Source organism: Neoarthrinium moseri, assembly GCF_022829205.1.
Source record: "Neoarthrinium moseri strain CBS 164.80 chromosome Unknown scaffold2_Wmoseri_CBS_16480, whole genome shotgun sequence".
NCBI lineage: Eukaryota > Fungi > Ascomycota > Sordariomycetes > Amphisphaeriales > Apiosporaceae > Neoarthrinium > Neoarthrinium moseri.
Window position 1 is genome coordinate 1,535,309 of NW_026055116.1, and position 23,699 is coordinate 1,559,007.

The 23,699-nt window shown below is 53.1% G+C and overlaps 7 protein-coding genes across 7 annotated transcripts; 4 read left to right on the forward strand and 3 right to left on the reverse strand.

Annotated features, from left to right (window-relative positions):
- Positions 1-2,224: 2,224 nt before the first annotated feature.
- Positions 2,225-3,262, reverse strand: JN550_001232 (uncharacterized protein; the record flags this gene model as incomplete). Its single annotated transcript, XM_049310787.1, has 1 exon — positions 2,225-3,262. One exon carries the CDS (start codon positions 3,260-3,262, stop codon positions 2,225-2,227), a length of 1,038 nt encoding a protein of 345 aa, XP_049177138.1.
- Positions 3,263-6,496: 3,234 nt separating this feature from the next.
- On the forward strand, positions 6,497-7,545 carry JN550_001233 (uncharacterized protein; the record flags this gene model as incomplete). Its single annotated transcript, XM_049310799.1, has 2 exons — positions 6,497-7,082; positions 7,154-7,545. 2 exons carry the CDS (start codon positions 6,497-6,499, stop codon positions 7,543-7,545), a joined length of 978 nt encoding a protein of 325 aa, XP_049177139.1.
- Positions 7,546-7,888: 343 nt separating this feature from the next.
- Positions 7,889-9,602, reverse strand: JN550_001234 (uncharacterized protein; the record flags this gene model as incomplete). Its single annotated transcript, XM_049310810.1, has 5 exons — positions 7,889-8,015; positions 8,107-8,314; positions 8,371-8,909; positions 8,963-9,506; positions 9,560-9,602. The coding sequence occupies 5 exons, from the start codon at positions 9,600-9,602 to the stop codon at positions 7,889-7,891; spliced, it is 1,461 nt and encodes a 486-aa protein (XP_049177140.1).
- A 373-nt stretch (positions 9,603-9,975) lies between these two features.
- JN550_001235 (uncharacterized protein) lies at positions 9,976-11,281 on the forward strand (the record flags this gene model as incomplete). Its single annotated transcript, XM_049310821.1, has 4 exons — positions 9,976-9,996; positions 10,071-10,220; positions 10,289-10,402; positions 10,463-11,281. 4 exons carry the CDS (start codon positions 9,976-9,978, stop codon positions 11,279-11,281), a joined length of 1,104 nt encoding a protein of 367 aa, XP_049177141.1.
- Positions 11,282-13,584: 2,303 nt separating this feature from the next.
- On the forward strand, positions 13,585-15,808 carry JN550_001236 (uncharacterized protein; the record flags this gene model as incomplete). Its single annotated transcript, XM_049310832.1, has 7 exons — positions 13,585-13,757; positions 13,821-14,419; positions 14,524-14,561; positions 14,617-14,860; positions 14,909-15,159; positions 15,330-15,576; positions 15,636-15,808. 7 exons carry the CDS (start codon positions 13,585-13,587, stop codon positions 15,806-15,808), a joined length of 1,725 nt encoding a protein of 574 aa, XP_049177142.1.
- A 318-nt stretch (positions 15,809-16,126) lies between these two features.
- Positions 16,127-16,594, reverse strand: JN550_001237 (uncharacterized protein; the record flags this gene model as incomplete). The annotated part of the gene is made up of 3 exons (XM_049310843.1): positions 16,127-16,158; positions 16,213-16,293; positions 16,405-16,594. 3 exons carry the CDS (start codon positions 16,592-16,594, stop codon positions 16,127-16,129), a joined length of 303 nt encoding a protein of 100 aa, XP_049177143.1.
- Positions 16,595-17,733: 1,139 nt separating this feature from the next.
- On the forward strand, positions 17,734-23,658 carry JN550_001238 (uncharacterized protein; the record flags this gene model as incomplete). The annotated part of the gene is made up of 10 exons (XM_049310854.1): positions 17,734-17,799; positions 17,853-17,886; positions 17,943-17,980; positions 18,044-18,319; positions 18,377-19,446; positions 20,043-20,110; positions 20,917-21,169; positions 21,235-21,304; positions 21,368-23,410; positions 23,470-23,658. The coding sequence occupies 10 exons, from the start codon at positions 17,734-17,736 to the stop codon at positions 23,656-23,658; spliced, it is 4,107 nt and encodes a 1,368-aa protein (XP_049177144.1).
- Between the last annotated feature and the right edge of the window lie 41 nt (positions 23,659-23,699).

Genomic DNA, 23,699 nt, shown 5'->3' on the forward strand with positions numbered 1-23,699 from the left:
GGGGTTTGGGGCATCCACAGTCCGGGGTAAATGCCCCAGTTTTTCTCCATGCTGTCGGTTCGGCTCAGTAGCACATTGGACGCTAGGACCAGAGAGTCATGAGATCCCGAAAGACGAATCGCGCACCACACTGCAATGAGTAAAGCACCCTTGTATGACCAGCCGGAAACCGGTATCTTTGGCCAGAGATGCCGTGCCGACGGCTCACCCCTGAACCTGCGGGCAGCAGACTCCGGGGTCTCACGCGACAAACTATGGGATCTCGTGTGAGTTCATGCCGAGTATGAGCAACTCGCGACACATTAGTGGTTCACCGATCAGCCGGGTCGCACGACCAGGTCCTATTGTATATTACCTGCATGGTCATTCCCGGGGATGGATACCTCATTGTAGGGCCGACCATGGTTAGCAAACCCGGCATCGCAAGCATAAATCGTGATGTCGATGACGGCGACTAATCCCTCCTCCGCAGACATTGAATACAGCACCATGCATTGCCGGTGAAGCTTTCCATCTTGCATATGCCGGATGCCCGCATGTTGCAGGTCAGTATGCTCAGTTTGCCGCGATGGCAGCTCCTCGGGCTATGTCCAGAAGTGCTGCAATACTTTGTCAAACCCATGGCATATGGCTTTATTTCTTGGTCGGACTGACTCTCCGTTGGCAAGAGCTGGCACGGGGAGAAAGACTACAATACTACGCAGGTGGTGCCCCGGAATCACAACGACGAAATACACTGCCTCCAAGAAAGAAGCCGCAATTCTCGAAGCATGGCGTTGACCATGACAACTCATTACTTCCTGCTACTCAAGCTCAATGTTTCGAAGTAATTCAAAGCCTCGAAGTCTTTGACTGGGAACTCAATCCAGGAGGGATTCTGTCTGTTGGAACATAACTTCCCTCGCCCCTTCCCCAGAAGTTTGGTCCTGTATTATCCATACCATCTTCCAGGGAAAAGAGCAGTGGCCTAGAGCCTCGTTAACTGGTCGAGTATCGAGCATTCCAAATGGATGTCATGATTACTTTCGATGATGAATATTGGCTACCATTTTGATATTCCCACACGAAGTTGAGTCCATATATACTGTGCTAACAGTTACGCCATGCGCTGGTCAAAACAAGAGCTATCTTCACCCGTCCGAATCATAAACTAGACGTTCGTATTAAAGGCTTCACTGGACCCCGGCCTGGACAGCGGTTTGCGACGACGTGCTTTAGGTCAGCTGCGAGGAACGAGTTCAGCGGAGCACGGAATCTGGCGGTTTGACATAAAGAAAAGATACCAGCCTGTCAAGAGTTGAATGGTTAGTTCGCCTACCGAGGCCAGTCTGGCTGTTTCTCGAAACTACGTAGGTAACCAAGGCTAGTCTGCAAACTGTCAGAGCCGGCTGCAAGTCAGACTTCCCAAGTTGTTGTCAATCATGTCACTGGATTGCACGAGAGGCGCAGTACAACACTGTCATGCTCTCAATCGCATGATATCGACAGCCTGCAGATACGGCGATTACATCAACATAGCAGCCATTCCACATATTACTGCTTGAATAAACCACGGCTAGGTCAGCTGTGTTCGTAACTGATTTTGGTACAAAGCGGAAATGGCCTGAAGGGCTGTTGGCGTCACCATAGGGTTGCGTTAATTCTACCAAAAGCGATCACCGCGCTGGAAAGGCTTCGTTGCATCGAAATTATGGTGGGGGGTTGGAAAATCAAAGCAACTTTTATTGACCATTTGCCTACGGCATATTACCAGGCAAGACCTCGACTCCCTCGAACTCCCGCCATCAGTATCAGTATATCCGTGAAGCTGCTAATCGCAGTAAGCCGATCCATCACCCTCCGACCGTCATGATCATACCGAATAGACCTGACCATGGGGTCAGATACAAAGCCCAACTTTTTTTGCCCATTTCCCTTTTCATGAGCCGCTAGAGGAACGATCGCTGAAAGGAATATGCTCGCATGCTGGAAGGCATCGCGTGGCTTTGACTAGAGAAAGATGACAGCCAAGATTATTAGTGCCATTATTGCACCAGTGGCTCTATGTTGGTACGCCGTTTTCGGCAACCAACTGGAGTGCTGCTGCTGGACGCAAGTGGCGTATATCGAAAGTAAGGAGATTCGTTTCGGTGGTGTTACATAGCCTCGAAAAAGACCCAGTCGAGGGACTGTCTCCTGTATGTTCTTCTGGGAACACAGTGGACAGCCTAGAATGGACCGTGTCTCATGAGGTTGACTGAGGCGTGGGAGCTGCCTCGGATTCCTCCTTGGCAGACTCCTCAAGACGAGGCTTCTTGGATGGACGGTCCTCCACGGCATCTTTCTCCAACTTCTCAATCTGCTCCTTGGCGTCCTTTAGCTCCTGTTCCATCTCATCAAGTCGTCGCTTGAAGGCGTTCTCACGGCGGTGGCTGTCGTCGAGCTGTCGCTGTGTCTCCTCATGCTTGCGCTGGATATCTTCGCGTCTCTGACGCTCTTCTGCCTCGGTCCTAGCAGCCTCTTCGGCCTGGTGGCGGAAGTTGTCTGAGCTCATCTGGTCTGCCTCAAGTTGGGTCAAGCGACTGCGGAAGAGCTCGTTGATGACCTCAAGCTCACTGACACGTGTCTTTAGGCTCGAGTTGTTCGCGATGAGCTGCTCACGGGTTTCTGAAGCATCAAGTCGCGCCTCGCCGTTCATCGGTGAGCCCGGGCGACCAGGGGAACCACCGGTCGGGAGGGGGTATTGAGGCAATCCGGACGATTGGTACTGGTGGCCATCGACGCCGTTGAAGACGGGCAAGTGAGGGTCGTACATGGAAGGCGTGCCGGTACGCGATAGGGGGGAGTCGTCATGGCCGTTGGGCTTGTGCTGCGAGGACCGGCGGACGGCAGCGAGGGCGGCAGCAGCGTTCTCATGGCCTTGTGTGTTGAAGCCGTTCGAATCAGCGACCGAAGCTGGCAGGCTCTGCTGGAGAACAAAGTGAGCAAGCGTCTCGAGGCCGGCGCGCGGCGGAATGCGCCGACTTACCTTCTTCTTCATCTGCATGTCCGGGCGCACCGTCTTGACGCGATTCCGGCTCTTGATGACGTCGGTCTTGAGCGAGATGGGCCTTGGGCGGCCGTGCAGCTTGAGGAAAAGACCGCAGGCGTTGCAGAGGACGGAGCCCATCTCGTCGCGTCGCCATAGCGGCGTTGTGCTGGTCTGGCAGTTCTGGCACGTCGGCTGCGTAGACTCGTGGTTAGTGGCCATGGTGGGCGTCGGGGTCGGAGGCAGGGTCGCCATCGCGAGAGAGTGAGCGAAAGAGAGAGGAGGGCGGGAGTGGAATCAGGTATGTAGGGGCAGCAACGGCGACGAGAACCTCGAGTCTGGCGTCGAGCCGATAACTGATGGAGACGTCTGGGAAGACGGGATGGATTGACTGATTGATAGAGTGATAGAACGATTGGCAAGCGTTATCAGAACTCGGGGGCTGATAAGAAATTTCCAAATTGTCGGCCGGCTGACTGGCTGGCTGCTGGGCGCTGCTGGGTTTTTTTTCTCCAGGCCGCTTCCGCTTATCTCTGGCGGTGGAGCCACCCAGTGGAAATTTTTCGGGCCAATCAGCGGCCGGTGATTGGCACCACCCGCGCACGCTGGCAGGGGCGGGCAGGCGACTTTCTGCGGTACTTGGGGTCGTGCCACTGGGCAACCGGCTCCAGATGCCCCCCGTCCTGCCCGCCACGGCCGGTGAGCGTCACCTAGTCACCTCCCCGACGCTCGATGGCAGGTCAGAACTTGCACCGCAGCCACCACCAGCTGCCGTCGTCCTTGGCCGGTGCCATCCGGGAGGGTCCTCGCGCGCGAGCTTGTACTTGCTCTGTCGGGCTTCCCGCTTGGGGTTTGTGAGGATGGACTAGCGGGAACAGGGTGGCCAGGATGGTGCTATGCACTGTACGTAGCATGCCCACGGGTAGTGTTATGCCAAGATCCCCCACGACGGACAGAGCATCGGCCGTTGTTATCACCAATCTGGCCTGCCCCAAACTCGACAGTCGTCTTTAGGCGAGACACCAGACACCACCCGTGCAGGGGTATCATACCGATAAGATATAGCGTGCTTGGGGGGATTGACCAAGATAAGGAAGCTTCGCCCTAACTCACCAGATTTCCTGTCGCCGTTGGCACCGTTGCATGCGGCGAAGTCGAAGCCATGATTGGCGTTGCCGCTGGCATGGCTGCGGGAGCTGGCGCGGTGCTTGACCTAGATCAATTGCGTGTTAGCCGGAGGTTCGCCTTCAAACAAGCTGGAGGACATGACAAGTTCCTCCGTCTTTCGGTAACAGCCGCGACGCCGAATGTTGCAGATCAAATAAATGACACTACCCGTCACGGCGGGGTTGTTGAGCTCAGATGTTTCTAGGAATCAAGCTTGACATCGGATGATCAGATCCACTATAGGCCGGAGCCCAAAGTACACCCTCACGTATATGTCCATGTCGATTCCCAGCGGTTCAGCTGTACCCTACAGACTCTGTTCTGCCCGGCATTTCGACCACAGTTCCATGATGACCACCAACGAACTCTTACGCCCCCGACGACTGTGCAAACTCTTATAGACTCACTGACCTCTGCTGTGGGGAACTCGCGGTTGATGCTCCCGTCGCGAGGGCGGATATGCCAGGAAGCTGTGCTATCGCTTCGGATGCTGTCGTGGCTGTCGAACTCGGTCGCGAGATCGGCTCGAGAGTCGGCAGCGGAGCTGCCGCCCCATCCTCCATGATGGCTCTGATCGGGGGGAGTGCTGACGAGTAGATTCGCGTGGGTATGGGAGAAATCGGTGGCAGACCTCTCGCCGGACCTGCGGCCAATATGGAAGCCGTGGTTGATGAGTGCGTCTCGAGAGAACTCGAGACTTCAAACAGGCAACTGGGTGCTCGCGGGACAGGGGCGTCGTGTTGAGTAAGGGCTGGTGAAGGACCGTTTCGTTATGCGTGTCGTCGATTCGTATAGGCGTTTCCAAACTCGAAAATTTTCGGATCGAGGGCCTGACGTGGTATCTGGAAGGGAAGGCTCGGTAGGACTCCTGCGAATGCAACAAGGACTGAACGAGCGACTGGGTGGGAAGAACTTTTTGAAGTGTATCGTATTTCAAGTCACCACAGCATCGTTCGAATAACCAAATCCTTGGAACCTGAGAGACGATTGTGCAGAATTCAGGCTTGGTAATGAGAGACTGGAACATTCAAACGTGACCCCCTATTGAAGTCGGACAACATACGAGCCACGGCGGATGCCTGTCATTCTTGACAATTATTTTGCACCCATTGGTACTTTATTTTAGGAAGTCTAGGTGCAGTTTACCTTATTTTTTGGTCTTGGCATACATACGGCGCGGCACTAGCATATCTAATCCAGATCAGGGCATTGGCCTGCCGTTCCGCGCGAGACGAAATGACGGATAAGCGATCCCGCGATCCGGCGTGCTGATAATGCCCAGGGTTTGTGGGTGCGTTGATAAGATTTTCAGCTAGGATTCCAGTGAGGCGCAAGTTCCATCAGCTGAGCCTGTCATCATCAGCATTACGGAACGGGCCTGTCAAGATGGCTAACCCCTACGGAGGTTGTCAGGTTGTCAGGTTGTCTGGCTTCCTTCTCTGGCCCAACGGCGATCTGTCCGATTGCTGGTTCACCAATCCAATAACTCAGTATGGGGAGCCCTCTTGCCCCAGAAACCTATGCAATCTCAGATCTGTGCCCGCTACTTGCGCAATCACTCCCCAGCAATAACTTATTAGTAATAATAACACGCCAACTGCGTTGGACCTCCAACAACTGTGAAAAGTTCGCAGCCGCATGTGATATGACGGGTACGTAGTGGATTCAGAATTAGAGTTGTTAGTCCCGATGCTAGCCACACAGACACCCAGGATCCGGAGACGCATCGGATGAGAATGAACGAAAACCGGTGAGAACTGCCCCCCTTGTATTTCAACGTGGTCCAACATTGGTTGCGGTGTACGCAGGACTCTCTGTATTTCCACCTGAAATTTCCACTACCCCTGTTCTATAGTTGCCTTCTACAATGGGAAACTCGTGCAGATCGTGCAGATATTCGGACACTCGAAAAAATGTGGTCTGATCTCCCTCCTGCGTCCATCCCGAATCCTTCCATCAAACACAACGGGGAGTCTGTAACGTGTCTGTGTCTGTTCTTCCGTGTGGTCCGTATAAGCACAGAACGCGAGTGAAATGAAGACAGATGGTCCAATGGGGCAGAAGATTAAATTCAATATTACCCCGCCAAGCTTCTCAGACTCTTTGGGGAAAAGGAGGAAGTTCGACGCATTCGATGCAGTGCAATGTGCACAGGCATAAGTCCGTCGTGCAGGATAAAACCGTGGCGCTGATTGGGGTGTGGCGCAGCTTATCGTGCCATGCCCCACCAAAAAGTTCATCGCGGACTTTCCTGTCAACTGCAAAGTTTCTGGGGCTTGCAGCCGAACACTCCAGCTCTGTCCTCAACCTCCGATCGCCAAGATGCCTTCCACGAACAACAAGGAGAAGCCGTGGGACACGGATGACATCGACAAGTGGAAGGTCGACGCCTTCAAGCCCGAAGACAACGTCGGCGGCCACTTTGTCGAGGAGTCGTCTTTCGCGACCCTGTTCCCCAAGTACCGAGAAGTCTACCTGCGCGAAGCATGGCCGCTGGTCACCAAGTCCCTCGAGAAGAATGGCATCGCCTGCACCCTGGACTTGGTCGAGGGTTCCATGACGGTCAAAACGACGAGGAAAACCTACGACCCTGCGGCGATTCTCAACGCCCGTGACCTCATCAAACTGCTGGCCCGCTCTGTGCCCGCACCACAGGCCGTCAAGATACTCGAAGATGGCGTCGCATGCGACATCATCAAGATCCGCAGTCTCGTCAGAAATAAGGACAAGTTCGTGAAGCGGCGACAGCGTATCCTGGGCCCCGGTGGTACCACACTCAAGGCGCTTGAGCTGCTCACATCGACGTATATTCTGGTACATGGTAACACAGTCTCCGTCATGGGACCTTTCAAGGGCTTGAAGGAGGTCCGTCGCGTGGTAGAGGACTGCATGGCCAATATCCACCCGAGTAAGCTACCCTCGTCTGATATCCCGGCGGTTACTTACGTCTCGGAAAACACTAACACGGCACGAAAACAGTCTACAAGGTCAAGGAGCTCATGGTCAAGCAAGAGTTGATGAAGGACCCGGAGCTGGCCAACGAATCCTGGGACCGCTTCCTGCCCAACTACAAGAGCCGCAACCTGAGCAAGCGTCACGTGCCGCACAAGGTCGCCGACAAGAGCAAAAAGGTCTACACGCCCTTCCCGCCGCCGCAGGAGAAGAGCAAGGTCGACCTGCAGATCGAGGCCGGCGAGTACCACATCGGCCGCGAGGCCAAGAAGCGCATCGCCCAGGAGGAGCGTATGGAGCAGCAGAAGATCAAGAAGGAGGAGAAGAAGCGCGAGCGGGAGAAGGAGTTCATCGCCCCCGAGGAGGGTGTTGAAAGGAAGAAAAAGAAGAGGAAGACCAGGACCGAGGACGAAGAGTAGTATGTTTACGATAACCGATAAACTCTTGGACTTTGAGTATCTGGCATTCCTATAACAACTGATACCCGCGAGGGAATTGCACCGTGTGTAGATTCGCTTCATCTTGAGAAAGTGTGCCTCCGTGAAATGCGGTTAACTCGGCTTGCAATAGCTTCTCCTTGTCATTTATGTTGATACGAATAACATATACTGAGGTGTGCGCAATGCCGCCACTATGCAAATGTAGCAGTTGAGTTCCAATATCTATGCGAACGCCGTGCGCCTTGAACCGTCATCATTGGTATCAAATCATTTTTTTCAGATCACTTTCCACCTGCTCTTCACGTATGGGATATAGAATATCTCAACCATCTAGAGCCATCATGGTATCATCATTATCCAGCGCCGGCCCTTGCGGCTCCAGCGGAACACCACGTCCACGACCTGCCAGCAACTCTCTCCTAACCTCAGGTCCAATCTTCTGATGACCACTATACATTACAGGGTCAGCGTTGAAGTTTCTTGGGGAAATTGCTGCTGCGCGATAGCGAACGCTGGAAAGGAACCAAATGGAAAACTCACTGAGACAAGAGAAGATCTAGAAGGGCCTCACGCTGGTCCTCTGTGATGTCGTTTCTATACCGTTGAGCGAACATGAGAAGACACTGATGCCATATTACAGGGAGCTTTGCCTGTGTAGCAGCCCGCTCGCCGCTGGTGTCCATGGCGTCGCCCTGCTGCACGGAGGCTGGGTCTTGACTTCGGAATCGGAGGAAATGAAATACCAAAGCTACAAGAAGTGTTAACGTCACTGACGACATGGAGGCAAGTTATTTGGTGGCTTACAGTCGATAACTTGGTAAGGGAGGGAGTATCGCTTCTCCAACAAAGCTTTAATCAGGATGTTGGTTGCGCCACCACCCTCTGTGCCAGACGAAGCCTCCTCGGCGGCAATGTCGCACAGTCCCTTGATAGCGGCGGCCGAGTGCAGGACCGGAATATGGATTCGCACCAGAACTGCCGAGATGATGCGAGCTTCGAGAAGTGTGCACGTTCCGCTTGCCACAAGGGGAAAGAGGAAGCCCTTGAAAAAGGAGGCAGGCTTGTACAGGGCCTTCTTCAAGGCGTTGAAGAAGTGGACGTTGAGCTTCTTATTCTCGTAAATGTCCTCCCGAACTCTGTCGAGAACAATCATCTCTAAGAATCGTTGGACAACGGCCGGGTTCGATGAGACGAAGATGCGAGTAGCCTCGTAAACGGCGTTTGGAGTCCAGTCCTCGGGCTTCGTGAGCTGGATGATATCTTCCCAGTGGGGGATCGTGGGGAGGATCTTGAACGGCTTGGGGAGCTTTCCGCTCTTGTAGCGAGATAGAATCAAGCCGATTCTTCACAAATGTCAGTCGTTGAGTAAATTTGGCGGCCGGGCCGGAAAACTCACTTTGTGTATACCTCAACCACCTTGGGAGGCAATTCGTAGTCCTCATCGACAGGGCCTGCTTCCGCGCTGGCGTCCTGACCAGTTTCATGTGCTGCGATCTTGGCCAAGATGATATCAGCCAGATTCATACCTCCTGCTGCCGCGGCGTTCTGCTCTTCCTGTCCTGGCCATCCATGCTTGAGCAGTGGGTCTTCGTCGGTGGGCAGGAACTTGTTGTACATCTCCAAATCTTCGGGCTCTACTTCGATCTCCTCAACCTCCTCTTCCTCCTCTCCCCAAGCGGCATCGTCGTCGCCGAAAGGTTCCTCGGTCTCGCCCTCCTGGTCGAACCTTGAATCAAAACCGAAAGCATTGGACTCGGTAGGCGGTCTCGGCGGTGCCGCATCGTTCTCTTCCATCAGCTCTCGTCCTAGCTGGAGGATCTGCTTGGACGCCTTCGCATCGACATAGTGCTCCTCGTCGGCGTCGCCATCCTTGGATTTGCGCTTCGGCGCCTTGTTACGCAGCAGGCCGGTTGCGACCAAGTCGTCCTCGAGAGGATTGTCTGAGTCCACGTTAGCTGGGCGAACGTCGAACCAAGTGCTGCGAGAGGCTTACGCCGCCTGACACCTGCGGCCTTTGGTGTAGTAGCTTTAGGCATTTTGGGCGAGGTGTTGTGGTCCTGGAACGTTTGCGACAGGGCAATCAGTCTGCAACTTCGTTCTGTACAGGGTCCAGACACTCAGCGAGCCCAAAGCCGGAGTCAAAATTTCTACTGCGGTCCCCAAAAAATCCTGGTGGGGTACGCCCAAAACGCACCCAAATTTGTATCTTATCGGGGTCAAGTTTATCTTATCGCTCTTGGCGTCCAAAAAAGAATGCCCAGCGCCAAGTTGGACGACCCCTCCAAGGCGGCCTGCCCCTCCATGAGGTAATGTGCCCAATTGAAATATTTTTCTCAATTATTAACCATAGAGCCCGGTGAAGACCGCGACACGAGCATACAGTCTGTCGAGCACAGGATATAAGCCAAAATGCCTACGGAACTCGAGGAGGTATGGCACCTGCCCCTGATCATCCCAGTTTCTTATTCTCGTTCTGTCCGCACATTCTAACGTGTTTGCAACAGCTGGTCGGCTTCATTGCCAATCCCAACCCGCAGATTCGTTTATTAGCTACCGAGAATCTGGTGCCTTATTCGACATCAGAACCCAGCATCTTCAAGGTGGAAAATTTGCAGCCTGTGAAAAATCTGAAGCTCTTAGTCAAAGACCACCCGGTAAGTTCGAAATACAAGAGGTACAGACTACGAATGATGCGGTCGTCTAATGATGTCATAATACGCAGAAAATCGCAGAACATGTTGTCACGATTCTCGTCAACCTCTCCGCTGATCGTGACGTTCTGGAGTGTTTGGCTACCGATGACAAGTTCCTCGACACCATCCTGGGCTATGTCATTGTAAGTGAATACCTACCCTCGATGGAAAAAAAAAAAAAAAGCCCTTACTTACACGCTCAGCAACCGACCGAGCCAAACGCAAATCTGTTGTCCATGCTTCTTGCGAACCTTGCTAAATGGGACGCCTTCAAGTCTGTCTTGAGCAAGAAGCAAGAGCCTCCCAAGGAACTCGCATCCGGCGACCTGGTATTGAACCAGTTGCTCGACCTTTTTGTCAAGGGGGCTGAGGGCACTTACAACAAGACTGCTGACTTTGACCATCTATCATATCTCTTTGCCGATCTCACGAAACATGCCGAGATCCGCCACCATTTCGTCACCAAGCAAGACTATGATGGCGTTATCCCTATTGCAAAGCTCAAGGTGTTCACTGAACACAAGTCTGAGGTCAGGCGGAAGGGAGTTGCCTCCACACTCAAGAACGTGGCTTTTGATGTGCCGTCACATGCTGCATTCCTGGCTGAGGATGAAATCAACATCCTACCATACATCCTGTTGCCTCTCACCGGAAACGAGGAATATGACGAAGAAGAAACCATGGCCATGCTTCCAGATCTGCAGTTATTACCGCCCGACAAAGAGCGTGAATCGGATCCCAACATCATCCAGACTCACCTGGAAACGCTAATGTTGCTGTCCTCCAGGCGGGAAGCCCGAGATTACATGCGCGAAGTCAAAGTGTATCCAATCATTCGAGAAACACATCTCAGAGTCAACGATAAGGACGTCAAGGATACTTGCGAGCGGTTAGTTAACGTTCTTATGCGCGACGAAGAAGACTCGAGTGGTAAGGCACGTGTTGAGGAGGTTGGACACGCCGAGGAGACAAGGGGCGCAGATGGTGTAGACGACGAGGACGATCAAATTGTCGAGGTCTAACTGCATCGTAGCTGTGGGCCAACGAAAGGAGACAGAACTGCTTCTTCGAGGGAGGCGTGCGTCACCAGGCCTCCTTCTGTTGCAGTTAGCTGTGCTCAGGATACCGACAGAATGGTTGTGTGGATCCTCTTTGTGGAACTAATGAGCGACTGCAGCTTGCGCAGATGCAAGTTAATGCACCGCCTATCACGTTGGGCCCAGAGCTACAGCGGCTGAGCGATTTCTTCCGAAGCTGAACACCTGAAATCCCCTTGCTTCCTGGAATGACGGTCTATGTCAAGCTGTAGGTTGATCGAGACCCTTGTTAGCATCCTCCTGCAAACGATCGGCAAAATTCAGGAGAGCCTCGGCCTCACATATGTAGCAATTGCTCGTTCACCTTATTCGGTTCCATGGAAAGATAGATGCTGGGCTTGTCTGGATCGCTCCAACATTTCCTCGCTCTCACACGATCTGAATCGATAGTGCAATTGCAGGTCCAGAATAATAGGATATCCCTTTTATTGCACCAACAGTCTTGGCAATAGTCTCACCAAGGCCACTTCGCCACGCTTGACAATGAAGGCAAGCTTTGCCAAGATGGTCGGGCGCACATCTCCCGCTCCCGCAACGATGAGGTGACTACGCAGGACAGCCGGCGTTGAAGCACCTGTAGCGGACGGCTCGGCAGCGGTTACTGGATATCGGTTCCCGGCTGACGCCGTCAGGCGAGGCGCAATAGTGGATACATGAGACTATTTCGTGTCCTTCGCATGTCGAGGCTACCAGGCTGAACGCGTGTATTATTTCTGGACTATGATTCGCCGGGCGCGACTCATTATAGCTTGTCTAGGCCGAGGGTAGTGAGTTAGGTATGTGCTCCGACGCCTGCCCCGACGCCTGCCCCATCTCGCCAAGCTTGACCCTCGTCCACTTCAGCATTGCCAAGGCACAAACTGCGCGTACCCGGCTTGGTAATGCTTGTTTCCACGCCTCCTATCAAGCCTCTGACGTTGACTTTAAGCCTATCACGCGAGCAAGTTGAAAAATCGTATGTATAGGAGGAAACTGGCTCTATTTTTTGAAAGAATATCATGGAAAGTCGTGAGCCGATTATGGGCAATCCGGGCAGTGAGCAATCCTGCTAGTACCTCACGCTTTGCGAGAAGTTGGATGACTGGACATTGTGGCCAAAGGCTCCATTCATCGTCGGTCAGCTTGGTTCTTTGATATTCAGCAGGGAAGCTGCCGACGCTACGCATGAGCCGGAACGCACTAACTACAAGTAGTAAGGCTGGGTGCGGGAGGATAGAACGAATCAAGAGCTTATTCTGAGAGCACGTTTTCAAAAGGCAGTTCTGGTTGGCTGGGATAATGATTCCCAAAACGTCTTTTCTAGGATACCTGGGTACAACTTAGGACGAATATTTTGAATTAGATGCCCATCGACCCAAAGAGTCATGGGCTAGAAGAGCAATTCGCCGACGGCGAGCTTTTAGCAAACCTAGCAGGCGAGTCCAGACTTAGTAGCGTAATAGTTCCATTCCGTCAGTCTGGGTCAGGTCCTTAGTGAATACTGCATGTGTGATATTGTGTGAAAGTACGTACATGTACATGCAAATTCGACATCAGGGCTCCAGAGCAATCCTGTCTTTTCGTTCTGGAAGCTCTCCTCGGGGAAGGGCAACGTCAAAAAGGTCGTATGGAGTACACTCGTGCGCGTTTCGTCCAAACCAGCACTGTATCCTTACATGTCAACCGGCTGTCTGAGGAACGAAAAGGGCCGCGACGTCCGGATACGTTGACCGAACCGAAGGGGTGTTTTACCGGGGGCTAGAGCCTAGTCATCATGCATGGTCGCGCATACGGATCCGATTCGTAAATGGACCCTTGACCATTCTCGAAGTTGTGTGGATGGCGAAGTCCAGTGCTCATTAAAGCAGCCGGTTCACATAATTAGTAGTTCCACTTAGCATTGGTGGGTTGATCCTATGCATGGCTGCCGCTACGCGTTGCCTTGGTGCTTCTGGAAGATGGTCAGCTGGAAATAACCCACGCCGCAACGTACGAGTGCTACTTGCATCCCGCGTGTCTTAAAAGGGCGTTGCCTATCCGTTCACCTGGACCATCCTCGATTGTATTTTATTTCCCTGTGCAGAGCCCGCATATCTTTGGCATCGGCGCATATCAATCCGTTCGTTTTCGATATTTTCCCCATCGAAACCGGATTTATTGCCAGACTACTAGCCTGACCTTCATTGCATCTCCTCCCTTGACAACGACTTACAAGAATACAGATCAAGGTCGACAGTAAGAGGGTCAACATGTCGTCGGAAGACTCTGCTCCCAAGCAGGCCACCGTCGCCAAGACGTCTGGCGGCAACGCCGCTTACCACAACTTTCACAATGACTTTGTTCACATCGCGGACCCTAACGAACGACGTCGTCTGGCTCTGGCCGAAATTGACAAGGCTCCCTTCGGCTGGTACCATGTGCGGTAAGAACGAACTTGAGAAAGTTGGCGTTTAGACAAGGTGAAGCTGATCCAACCTCGTCACAGGGCTGTCATTGTTGCCGGTATCGGCTTTTTCACCGATTCTTACGACATCTTCGCTGTGAGCTTGTTGACAACCATGCTGGGCATAGTCTACAACCCGACAGTTGGAACTCTGCCTACGTCCTCAGATAGTGCCATCAAGCTGTCTACTTCTGCCGGCACCGTTATTGGCCAGCTTCTTTTCGGCTGGCTGGCAGACCGCGTCGGTCGTAAGAAGGTGTATGGGATTGAGCTGATCATCATCATTTTTGCGACTTTCGGCCAGGCTCTGAGCTCCAACTCGCCCTCCATGGACATCGTCGGCCTCATTATCTTCTGGCGTGTGCTGATGGGCGTGGGTATCGGTGGTGATTACCCTCTTTCGAGCATTATCACTTCCGAGTTCGCTACTACCAAGTGGCGAGGTGCCATGATGGGTGCTGTATTCGCCATGCAGGGTATTGGGCAGCTTGTCTGTGCTTTTGTCATGCTGTTTGTCACCCTTGGCTTCAAGGAGCAGCTCGAGCAATCACAAGGCATTAGTAGCTGCACAGGATACTGTTCGATTGCAGTCGACAAGATGTGGCGAACACTCATCGGCTTCGGCGCGGTTCCTGCTTGCAGTTCGTGATCCCCATATTCTCACTTCTACTCCCTGCTTTATTTCCAACTTCTCACAGGAGGTGTATGTGTTTGATAGACGAAACTGACTTTTGATTGTCGCCAGTTGCACTCTACTACCGTCTTACCATCCCTGAGACTCCCGTAAGTCTCAAGTGTTCTGCTACCCGCCTTTATTCATAGTTGATCAATTGTTTAGCGATACACCTTCGATGTCGGTCGTGATGTTGAGAAGGCTGCCGATGATGTTAAAGCCTACATGTCGGGCAAGCATGAGGGAAACCCTGATGAAGTTACCCGCATCCAGGCCCGGGCTGCGGCTGAGAGTCAGATGAAGGTTCCGCAGGCAAGCTGGAGTGACTTCTGCCGCCACTACGCCAAGCCTAAGAATGGCCTCCTTCTTTTTGGCACTGCAGGCTCATGGTTCATGCTGGACGTAGCTTGTGAGTAGGCTGGTTGAGATATCGCTTCCCATACTAACATTTTTGCAGACTACGGTCTGTCCCTGAACAATGCCACCATCCTGAGCGTTATTGGCTACTCCACCTCGGGTGTCCACAACGCGTACCAGTATCTATACAACACTGCCGTTGGTAACTTGATCATTGTCCTGGCTGGTGCTGTTCCAGGCTACTGGGTGACTGTGGCAACTGTTGATACCCTGGGCCGAAAGACCATTCAAATGGGAGGGTTTATTATCCTCACTATCCTCTTCATCGTCATGGGATTCGCCTACAATTATGTCAGTGCTCCTAATACCCCGTATTATTCATTTTTCATCAAACTAGAGAAGGTTTTAGTTGTGGCCAAGTGGTATTTCAACTAGACCTTGGTGTACTCACCACAATCATTTAGATTATTCTCTGCATCGAATGTTGAAGAACTGAAGGCTAATATACCTGAAATCTGCAGATCAAGGCGCACTCGCAGTCTGGACTTCTCGCCATCTACGTTCTTGCCCAATTCTTCTTCAACTTTGGGCCGAACAGCACGACCTTCATCGTTCCTGGCGAGGTCTTCCCCACCCGATACCGGTCGACATCGCACGGCATCTCAGCCGCTTCTGGCAAAATCGGCTCTATCATTGGCCAGGGTGCTATTGCGACTCTCCGCACCCGCGGTGCCACTGCTGAGAATCCTGCTCCTTGGATGGACCACGGTAAATATCCTGAAAAATCACCTTTCCCTTTTACCACAATTGCTAATTATGCCTATCAGTACTCGAGATCTACGCCCTTTTCATGCTTCTCGGTTGTGTCACCACCTTCTTCATCCCGGAGACCAAGCGCAAGACGCTCGAGGAGCTGTGCGGCGAGGACCAGCCCTTGCCTAGCAGTCATGCCAACGGGAATGGTGTTCTCGACGAAGCCAACATTGAGCAGAAGGCCTAATCGGCGACTTTAGTGGGTATTGTGAAATATGCAACAGGCCTTCGTCGCAAAGGTTCCAATGTTTAAACTAGGTAATAGGAATCTGGCCATATAAAGTGACACTTGCAAATTGCCCATGGCGTGGATCCCATTACTTGAAGCTGCTTTGATATGTACTCATCGCCTTAATTCAGATATTTCATGCTTTTTACTACGAATGTGTTCGTACCATCTTTTGACGACGAGTGACAGAGCCAAGAAGTTTATCCGTTTGAACCATGCTCCTTTTTTGTCTTCCTACGAGTACCTCTCAACCTTGGCCAACTTGCGCATAACGGCCTAGTTGGTGGCTACTTCGACCTTGCCTTTATCTGAGACGAAAATGGTCAACTAGTTGCCCTGCGCCCGAAAGTTGGCGTACTTACAGAAAGCCACGTAGCCCTTGATGTTATTGGCTTTTTCTTTGGTCTCGGGGTAGTACCAAGCCGCGTTCTCGAGCTCCTTGTCTAGAAAAATAGGGCTGTTAGGTAAACCTCAACATGCTACAGAGCGAGCGGCTTCATTCGACTATCTAGATATACAAGTCGACAGCACTTCCTTGAGAGGGCTTGACTCACCCCCGACCTTGAGCGTATAGTAGCTCGCATCTCCTTTCCAAGGGCAGTGCGTGCTGTGATCCGTTTTGCTAAAGAACTCGGACTTGATTGATGACGGAGGGAAGTACACGTTCCCCTCGACAACCTCGTAGGTGTCGGTCTCGGCCACGGTTGTACCGTTAACCACAGCTTTAGCGGGTCCGGAGGGCATTATTTCTGGCTGGGTCAATTCTGGAAATCTGTATTCAAGCGTCGCTTGTTCCTTGTTTGAAGGATGAAGGTAAACTTACGAAGTTACCGGCGCATTTATAATGCTGCTTTCCTGGTGCTTTGCTATTGTAAGCACCACGCCACAGCAGGGAGCCGGACTCCAATGTTCGATTTGCGGGGTCGTCATGCAGATGCAGCTATCCGTGATTTGGAATCACGGATTAAGACGAATGTCTATAGTTTACAATCCAATATTACCGGACTTCCTTGTTTGAATCTATAACACTACAATGAGTTCATGACAGACATCGGAGTTCGCAGGGTCAGCTACAAAAGCATTCCACATCAAGTTGGCTGAGTGGTTGTCACCCAGCGGTACTGCAATAAACAAACTACTTGACTATGTTTTCGAGGGCCGCGAACTGTCATCTGCATCTGACTTGTTTAATCTGTGACGGTTGGTTTCGACTTGAATAGAAACCCAGCATGTCGGACTGGACGCAACTATCCTGAAGTACGTATTATCTTGCTATTTCTGTAAATCGGACAGTGGATTTCCTGACATGCTAGGACTAATGCGTAACTACACTGAAGTTACGCGGAGCTTGCCGAAGTCGGTCGCAGTTTGTTACTGCGCAGACTAAAGAGTCAGGGTTCCGTTCGTCCAACCAGACCGAGATAGCCGATAGAGATGGGGGCCCAGCTGAGAGGTTCTACAGTTTGCGCCTGGATCAGCACGGTCGAGCCTCGCGAGCGACCAATGTGACCTCACAGTATAGAAATCCAGAAATGATGATTCATCCCAGAGCCGACTAGTTCCGCCTTCCTTCTTACCGAAACCCCGAATCAACTCCACAAAGACCCCAAACTTCTCCACACGGCGCTGGTGGGTCGTCGGCCATTTGTCTGTCGAGGACTCGAGAGTCAATTGTCCAGATGGGAGACTAAAAACTGCCGACGCAAGATCATCTCCCCCAAGTGGCCAATTCCCCCAAGGACGCAAATTCATATTTCAGATCGCAGCTGCGTGGTCTCGCGCGTCTCTACTGTAGTACAGAGACATCATTCTCATCTTGAAGCGACTGCGGACTCTCCCACACCATATCAACTGCCCAAGTTACGCAGGTGACATCATTCACGATGCCGCTCTCTGGTGTTGAGGTCGCGAAGCACGACAACAAGGATTCGTGCTGGGTTATCGTCCACGTGCGTGTTCATTGATGTTGCGATCAGAGCTGCCTGACTGACATTTCGGCCAGGGAAAAGCATACGATGTTACGGAGTTCCTGCCGGGTGAGTTGGCAGCACTAGGGGTTATAGCCAGACGCCTTATCTAACGCCTTGTGTAGAGCATCCCGGTGGACAGAAGATCATCCTGAAATATGCCGTAAGCCACCACCGCCACTTATATATATAGAGCAGATGGCTTATTGAGATGTGACATGTGCAGGGCAAAGATGCGACCGAGGAGTTCGACCCCATCCACCCACCTGACACGCTCGACAAGTATCTCGACCAATCGAAACATCTAGGAGCTGTTGACATGAGCACGGTCGCTGCTGTCGAGAAGGTTGAAGACCCCGAAGAGGAAGAGAGGCAACAGCGGATCAAGGACAAGCCATTGCTAGAGCAATGCTACAATCTCCTAGACTTTGAGGCGGTGGCGAAAAAGACCATGAAGAAGGGTGCATGGGGCTACTACTCAAGCGCTGCAGATGATGAAGTTGTGCGTACAACAGGGTCTGTCGCATTTCAATGAACCTGAAGGCTGATAGACATCTAGACGTTACGAGAGAACCACGAAGCTTTCCACAGGATATGGTTTCGGCCCAAGATTCTCGTCGATGTCAAGAATGTCGATTTCTCGACCACGATGCTGGGCACCAAGGTCGACATACCGTTCTATGTGACTGCCACTGCTCTGGGCAAGCTGGGGAACCCAGAGGGCGAGGTACTGCTCACGAAAGCAGCCAAGAAGCACAACGTGGTGCAGATGATCCCAACCCTCGCGTCGTGTTCGTTCGACGAGATTGTGGATGCCGCCGAGGGCGATCAGGTGCAATGGTTACAGCTCTATGTCAACTCGGATCGCAAGATCACGCAGCGCATCATCGAGCACGCGGAGAAGCGCGGCTGCAAGGCCTTGTTCATCACAGTGGACGCGCCCCAGCTTGGCCGAAGGGAAAAGGACATGCGGTCCAAATTCGAAGATCAGGGCACCAATGTGCAGTCAGGTCAGACCACGGACAACTCTCAGGGCGCAGCAAGGGCGATCTCGTCTTTCATCGACCCAAGCCTTTCCTGGAAGGATATCCCCTGGTTCCAGTCCGTCACCAAGATGCCCATCATCCTCAAGGGCGTTCAGCGAGCGGAGGACGTGCTCAAGGCGATCGAGGTCGGAGTCCAGGGTGTTGTGCTCTCGAACCACGGTGGCAGACAGCTCGACTTTGCGCGGTCCGGCGTGGAGGTGCTCGCCGAGACTATGTCGGTCCTCCGCGAACTCGGTCTGGAGAACAAGATCGAGATCTTCATCGATGGCGGCATCCGCCGCGCCACCGATATCATCAAGGCCCTATGTCTCGGCGCCAAGGGTGTGGGCATCGGCAGGCCGTTCCTGTATGCCATGAGCGCATATGGGCTGGAGGGCGTCGACCGTGCCATGTCGCTGCTCAAGGACGAGATGGAGATGAACATGCGGCTGATCGGCTGCACGAGCGTGGACCAGCTGAACCCTTCGCTGATCGACACGAGGAATCTGGGAAGCCACGTCACGCCGGTCCCCAGAGATAGCCTGGGCCACACGGTGTATGACCCTCTGGTCACGCCATCGTTCAAGCCGCCCAAGTCGAAGTTGTGAGGTTGTTATGTCGTCTTTGTGAAATCAAGATAGGTCTATACACTTGGGGGATTATGCGTAGCGTTGAGTGGAACCCCCTGAACCCCTCTGCATTAGATACACCTGGCGCTGCTGTTCAATATCGTCTTCAAGAACGCTGCTACATACACAGACAGATACATTTGTACAAGAGACTGTTTTCCCTCAGAGTGGTGCTATAGTACTATACCAAGCGCACCGCACGACTGTTGACCATCACCTGGCTGAATCTGTGCTACCCAGTGGCTACCATTTCTGATTTGCTCCCTGTGAGTGCTGCAATGTGAAAGCAGTTTGCAACCGATTCCTGATTGTGATAAGTCCCACATTGTCCGGTTCCCAGGCGCCAGCCAGCAAGGTGTATTGTGCTGGTGACGGACGGCCTGGTTGGTCCCAGTAGTTGCACCTGAGGTACATAGTACGAAAGTGCTTTGCATTCACCACACGCAACAAGGCAGCCAATGGTACCTGTTTATCAGTCAAGCGAAGGAACTGGTCCAGTGTGAATGAAGTGAAGGCCGAAGGGTGCCTGGCGACCGCTGGCCCGTGCGCCAGGCTGTCACAGATTGCCCAGGTGCTCCACGGGTGGTGAAGTTAACGGGGTTGGGTACCTGCTGGTAGGCTGGACCTGCTGGGGTTTAGGTACGTGCACTGGACAGTAGTGACCTTGGAAGCTCAAGGCTGCCGCCCACCACCACCACCACCACTACCACCACCTACCGCCCGCCGCCGCCGCCGCCGCCGCAGCTGCCCTGACAGACGGGAACGCTTTTGGTGAATAACTTAGTGAGAGGCGTAGACCTGACTCAGGCCGCGCCGAGAGTCTTGTCTGCTTCACTTTCCCGCAAACCCCAACGGCGACGACTTCTGCTCGCCAAAACCAGCCCAAGCAGAGCCACTGCAGGTGACGGTCTGAACGTCGCTGCTGCGAGCAAACCGTGAGTCCTCTCCAGCTCTCTGCACACTTCCTCCCCCACTAGCCCTTGCCACGATTGCCCGTCCCTCCCCTCCTCGACTCGAGTCCAGGCCGGCAGACAATCACCCTACCCTCACCTTTTGGTCATCGCGGGGTGCCTGGTCAATAAGGCTTAGCCAACACTCCAAGGCTGCCGGTCCCACCATCGATCCATCGATCCATCGCCGGCATCCACTTGGTACTACTTACCTTGCCTGCCCAGTCCTCAACTCTCGCGCGTCATTCCCGGCAGACGAGCTCGTACCCTCACCCTCACCCGTGCCCGGTCAAACCACCAACACGTTATTGTCTACTTTGTATCTTGCCTGAGCCCCGGGGACCCGTTGTCTGGCTCCGCTGCCGCTGCGAGCCGCCTTCAGCCTCCTCCTTCCCCGTCTTGCCTCGCCCCCAGGCCACACCGAAACCTGACCCCTTCGCATCCATACTAACCCGCTTGGTGCCAGCTCGACACCACACTGATTCTCTGAGATAGCTGCTCAGAAGAAGAGGCGCGCCGAGGCCGAGTCCGCAGAGGGAGCCGAACCGAAGCGTGCGAGAGCCCACGAGCTCACACCCCACCCCGACGCCGATTGCGTCTACGGAACGTTCCAACGGCTCGCCATCGAGTACGCACAAGACCCCGACCCGACCTCCAACGTGACCGGTCCCTCAACCATGGCCACCGCATCCGCCCGCCAGGGCATGCCCATGCCACCGGCTCCCAACCGGGAGGACATCGGTGCGACGTAAGCTCAGAGAAACCCAACCTTCGACGTGGCACGTAAGAGCTGGGTTGGCTGACAGCATGTAGATGGAACTACCTCCAGCATGGCATCGACAGGATCATGGTCAACCTGCAAGATGGCATGGACCTGGCAACCGTATGCATCTTAGACCCTAGGCCCCATCACGAGCGAGCGAGCTGATAGCTGACGTCTTCTTAGTACATGGGTATCTACACAGCTGTTCACAACTTCTGCACTTCACAGAAAGCCGTCGGACTCGGCGGTCCCAACATGGGCTCTCAAGCTCACAGAGGAGGTACAGATCTCCCCAAAGTCCTAGATGCAACCAACGCTAAAGCATTCCTCTTCCGAATAGCACACCTCCTTGGTGAGGACCTCTACAAGAAACTCATCGAGTACCTCGACAACCACATGGAAGGGCTGTGCAACAAGTCGATAGCGCACACCGACGAGGCCCTCCTCGCATTCTACATCAAAGAGTGGGACCGGTACACCACTGCCGCAAAGTACATCCATCATCTCTTCAGATACCTGAACCGACACTGGGTCAAGCGGGAAATGGACGAAGGCAAGAAGGACACGTACGATGTCTACACACTGCACCTTGTCCGCTGGCGGGACAAGTTCTTCAACGTCGTCGTCAAGAAGGTCATGGATGCCGTCCTGAAGCTGGTGGAGAAGCAGAGAAACGGTGAGACCATCGAGCATAACCAGATCAAACAGGTTGTCGAGTCCTTTGTATCGCTGGGCCTCGATGAGCACGATGCCTCCAAATCGACTCTCGACACATACCGATTCCACTTTGAAGAGCCCTTCGTGGCCGCCACCAAGGAGTTCTACGACGCCGAGTCGAAGCAGTTCATCTCCGAGAACAGCGTCGTTGAGTACATGAAGAAGGCCGAGACCCGGTTGAACGAAGAGGAAGAGCGCGTGAAGATGTACTTGCACAACGACATAACTGGTCCCCTGCGCAAGGCCTGTAACGAGGTTCTGATCGCCAACCACAAGGACGTTCTCCGTGACGAGTTCCAGGTTCTGCTGAACAACAATCGAGAAGACGACATGGCGCGCATGTTTAACCTCCTCAATAGGATCACAGACGGTTTGGAGCCTCTGAGACAGAAGTTCGAGGCCCATGTCCGCAACGCTGGCCTCGCTGCGGTCACCAAGGTGGCCTCGGACGCCGAGAAACTCGAGCCCAAGGTTTACGTCGATGCCCTCCTCGAGGTTCACACTCAGTACCAGGGCTTGGTTAAGCGGGCTTTCCATGATGAGCCCGAATTCACCAGATCATTGGACAACGCCTGCAGAGAGTTTGTTAACCGTAACGACATTTGCAAGGCAGGCTCCAACAAGTCGCCTGAGCTTCTCGCCAAGTACACCGACGTCCTTCTCCGGAAAAGCGGCACGGGTGTTGAGGAGGCTGAGCTGGATGCTACCCTTACGCAGATCATGACTGTCTTCAAGTATATTGAGGACAAGGATGTATTCCAGAAGTTCTACTCGAGGATGTTGGCACGACGTCTAGTCCACAGCAACTCGTCCTCGGACGATGCCGAGACAAGCATGATTAGCAAGCTGAAAGAAGCGTGCGGTTTTGAGTACACCAACAAACTGCAGCGAATGTTCCAGGACATGCAGATCTCCAAGGATCTGAACAATGGGTACAAAGAGCATACCAAGGGCCTGTCGTTGGACAAGCCGCTCGATTCATCCTACTCCATCCTGGGAACGAGTTTCTGGCCGCTGACGCCGCCCAACACACAATTTAACCCCCCGGCTGAGGTCCAGGCTGATCTCGACAGATTTGGCCGCTACTACAAGAACAAGCACGACGGTCGCAAGCTCACATGGCTGTGGCAGCTGTGCAAAGGTGAGGTACGAACAGGCTACTGCAAGTCCTCTAAAACACCTTTCACGTTCCAAGTCAGTGTTTACCAGATGGCGATTCTCCTCATGTTCAATGATAAGGACGTGCACTCGTACGAGGACATATTGTCCAACACAGGGCTGAACTCGGAAACTCTCGACGGCGCACTGGGTATTCTGTGCAAGGCAAAGGTCGTCAACCTGAAGCCCGATGGAGGCAAGGTTGGCCCGAACACCACCTACCACCTGAACTACGATTTCAAGAGCAAGAAGATCCGAGTGAACCTGAACATCGGAACCAAGACCGAGCAGAAGCAGGAGGAGGTGGAGACAAACAAGACGATCGAGGAGGACCGGAAGCTCGTCTTGCAGGTATGATCAACTAACCTGTGAATGCACTGATCAGTATGTCATGCTAACCGATCCCATAGTCTGCCATCGTCCGCATCATGAAGGCACGAAAGAAGATGAAGCACAGCCAGCTGGTCAGTGAGACTATCACGCAGATCAAGTCTCGCTTCGTGCCAAAGGTTTCCGATATCAAGAAGTGCATTGAGATATTGCTTGACAAGGAATATCTTGAGCGCCTCGAAGATGACGAGCTTGGATACCTGGCATAAGCCTGGTTTCTGCCGTACCACACCTGGCTTTTGCCAGGTAT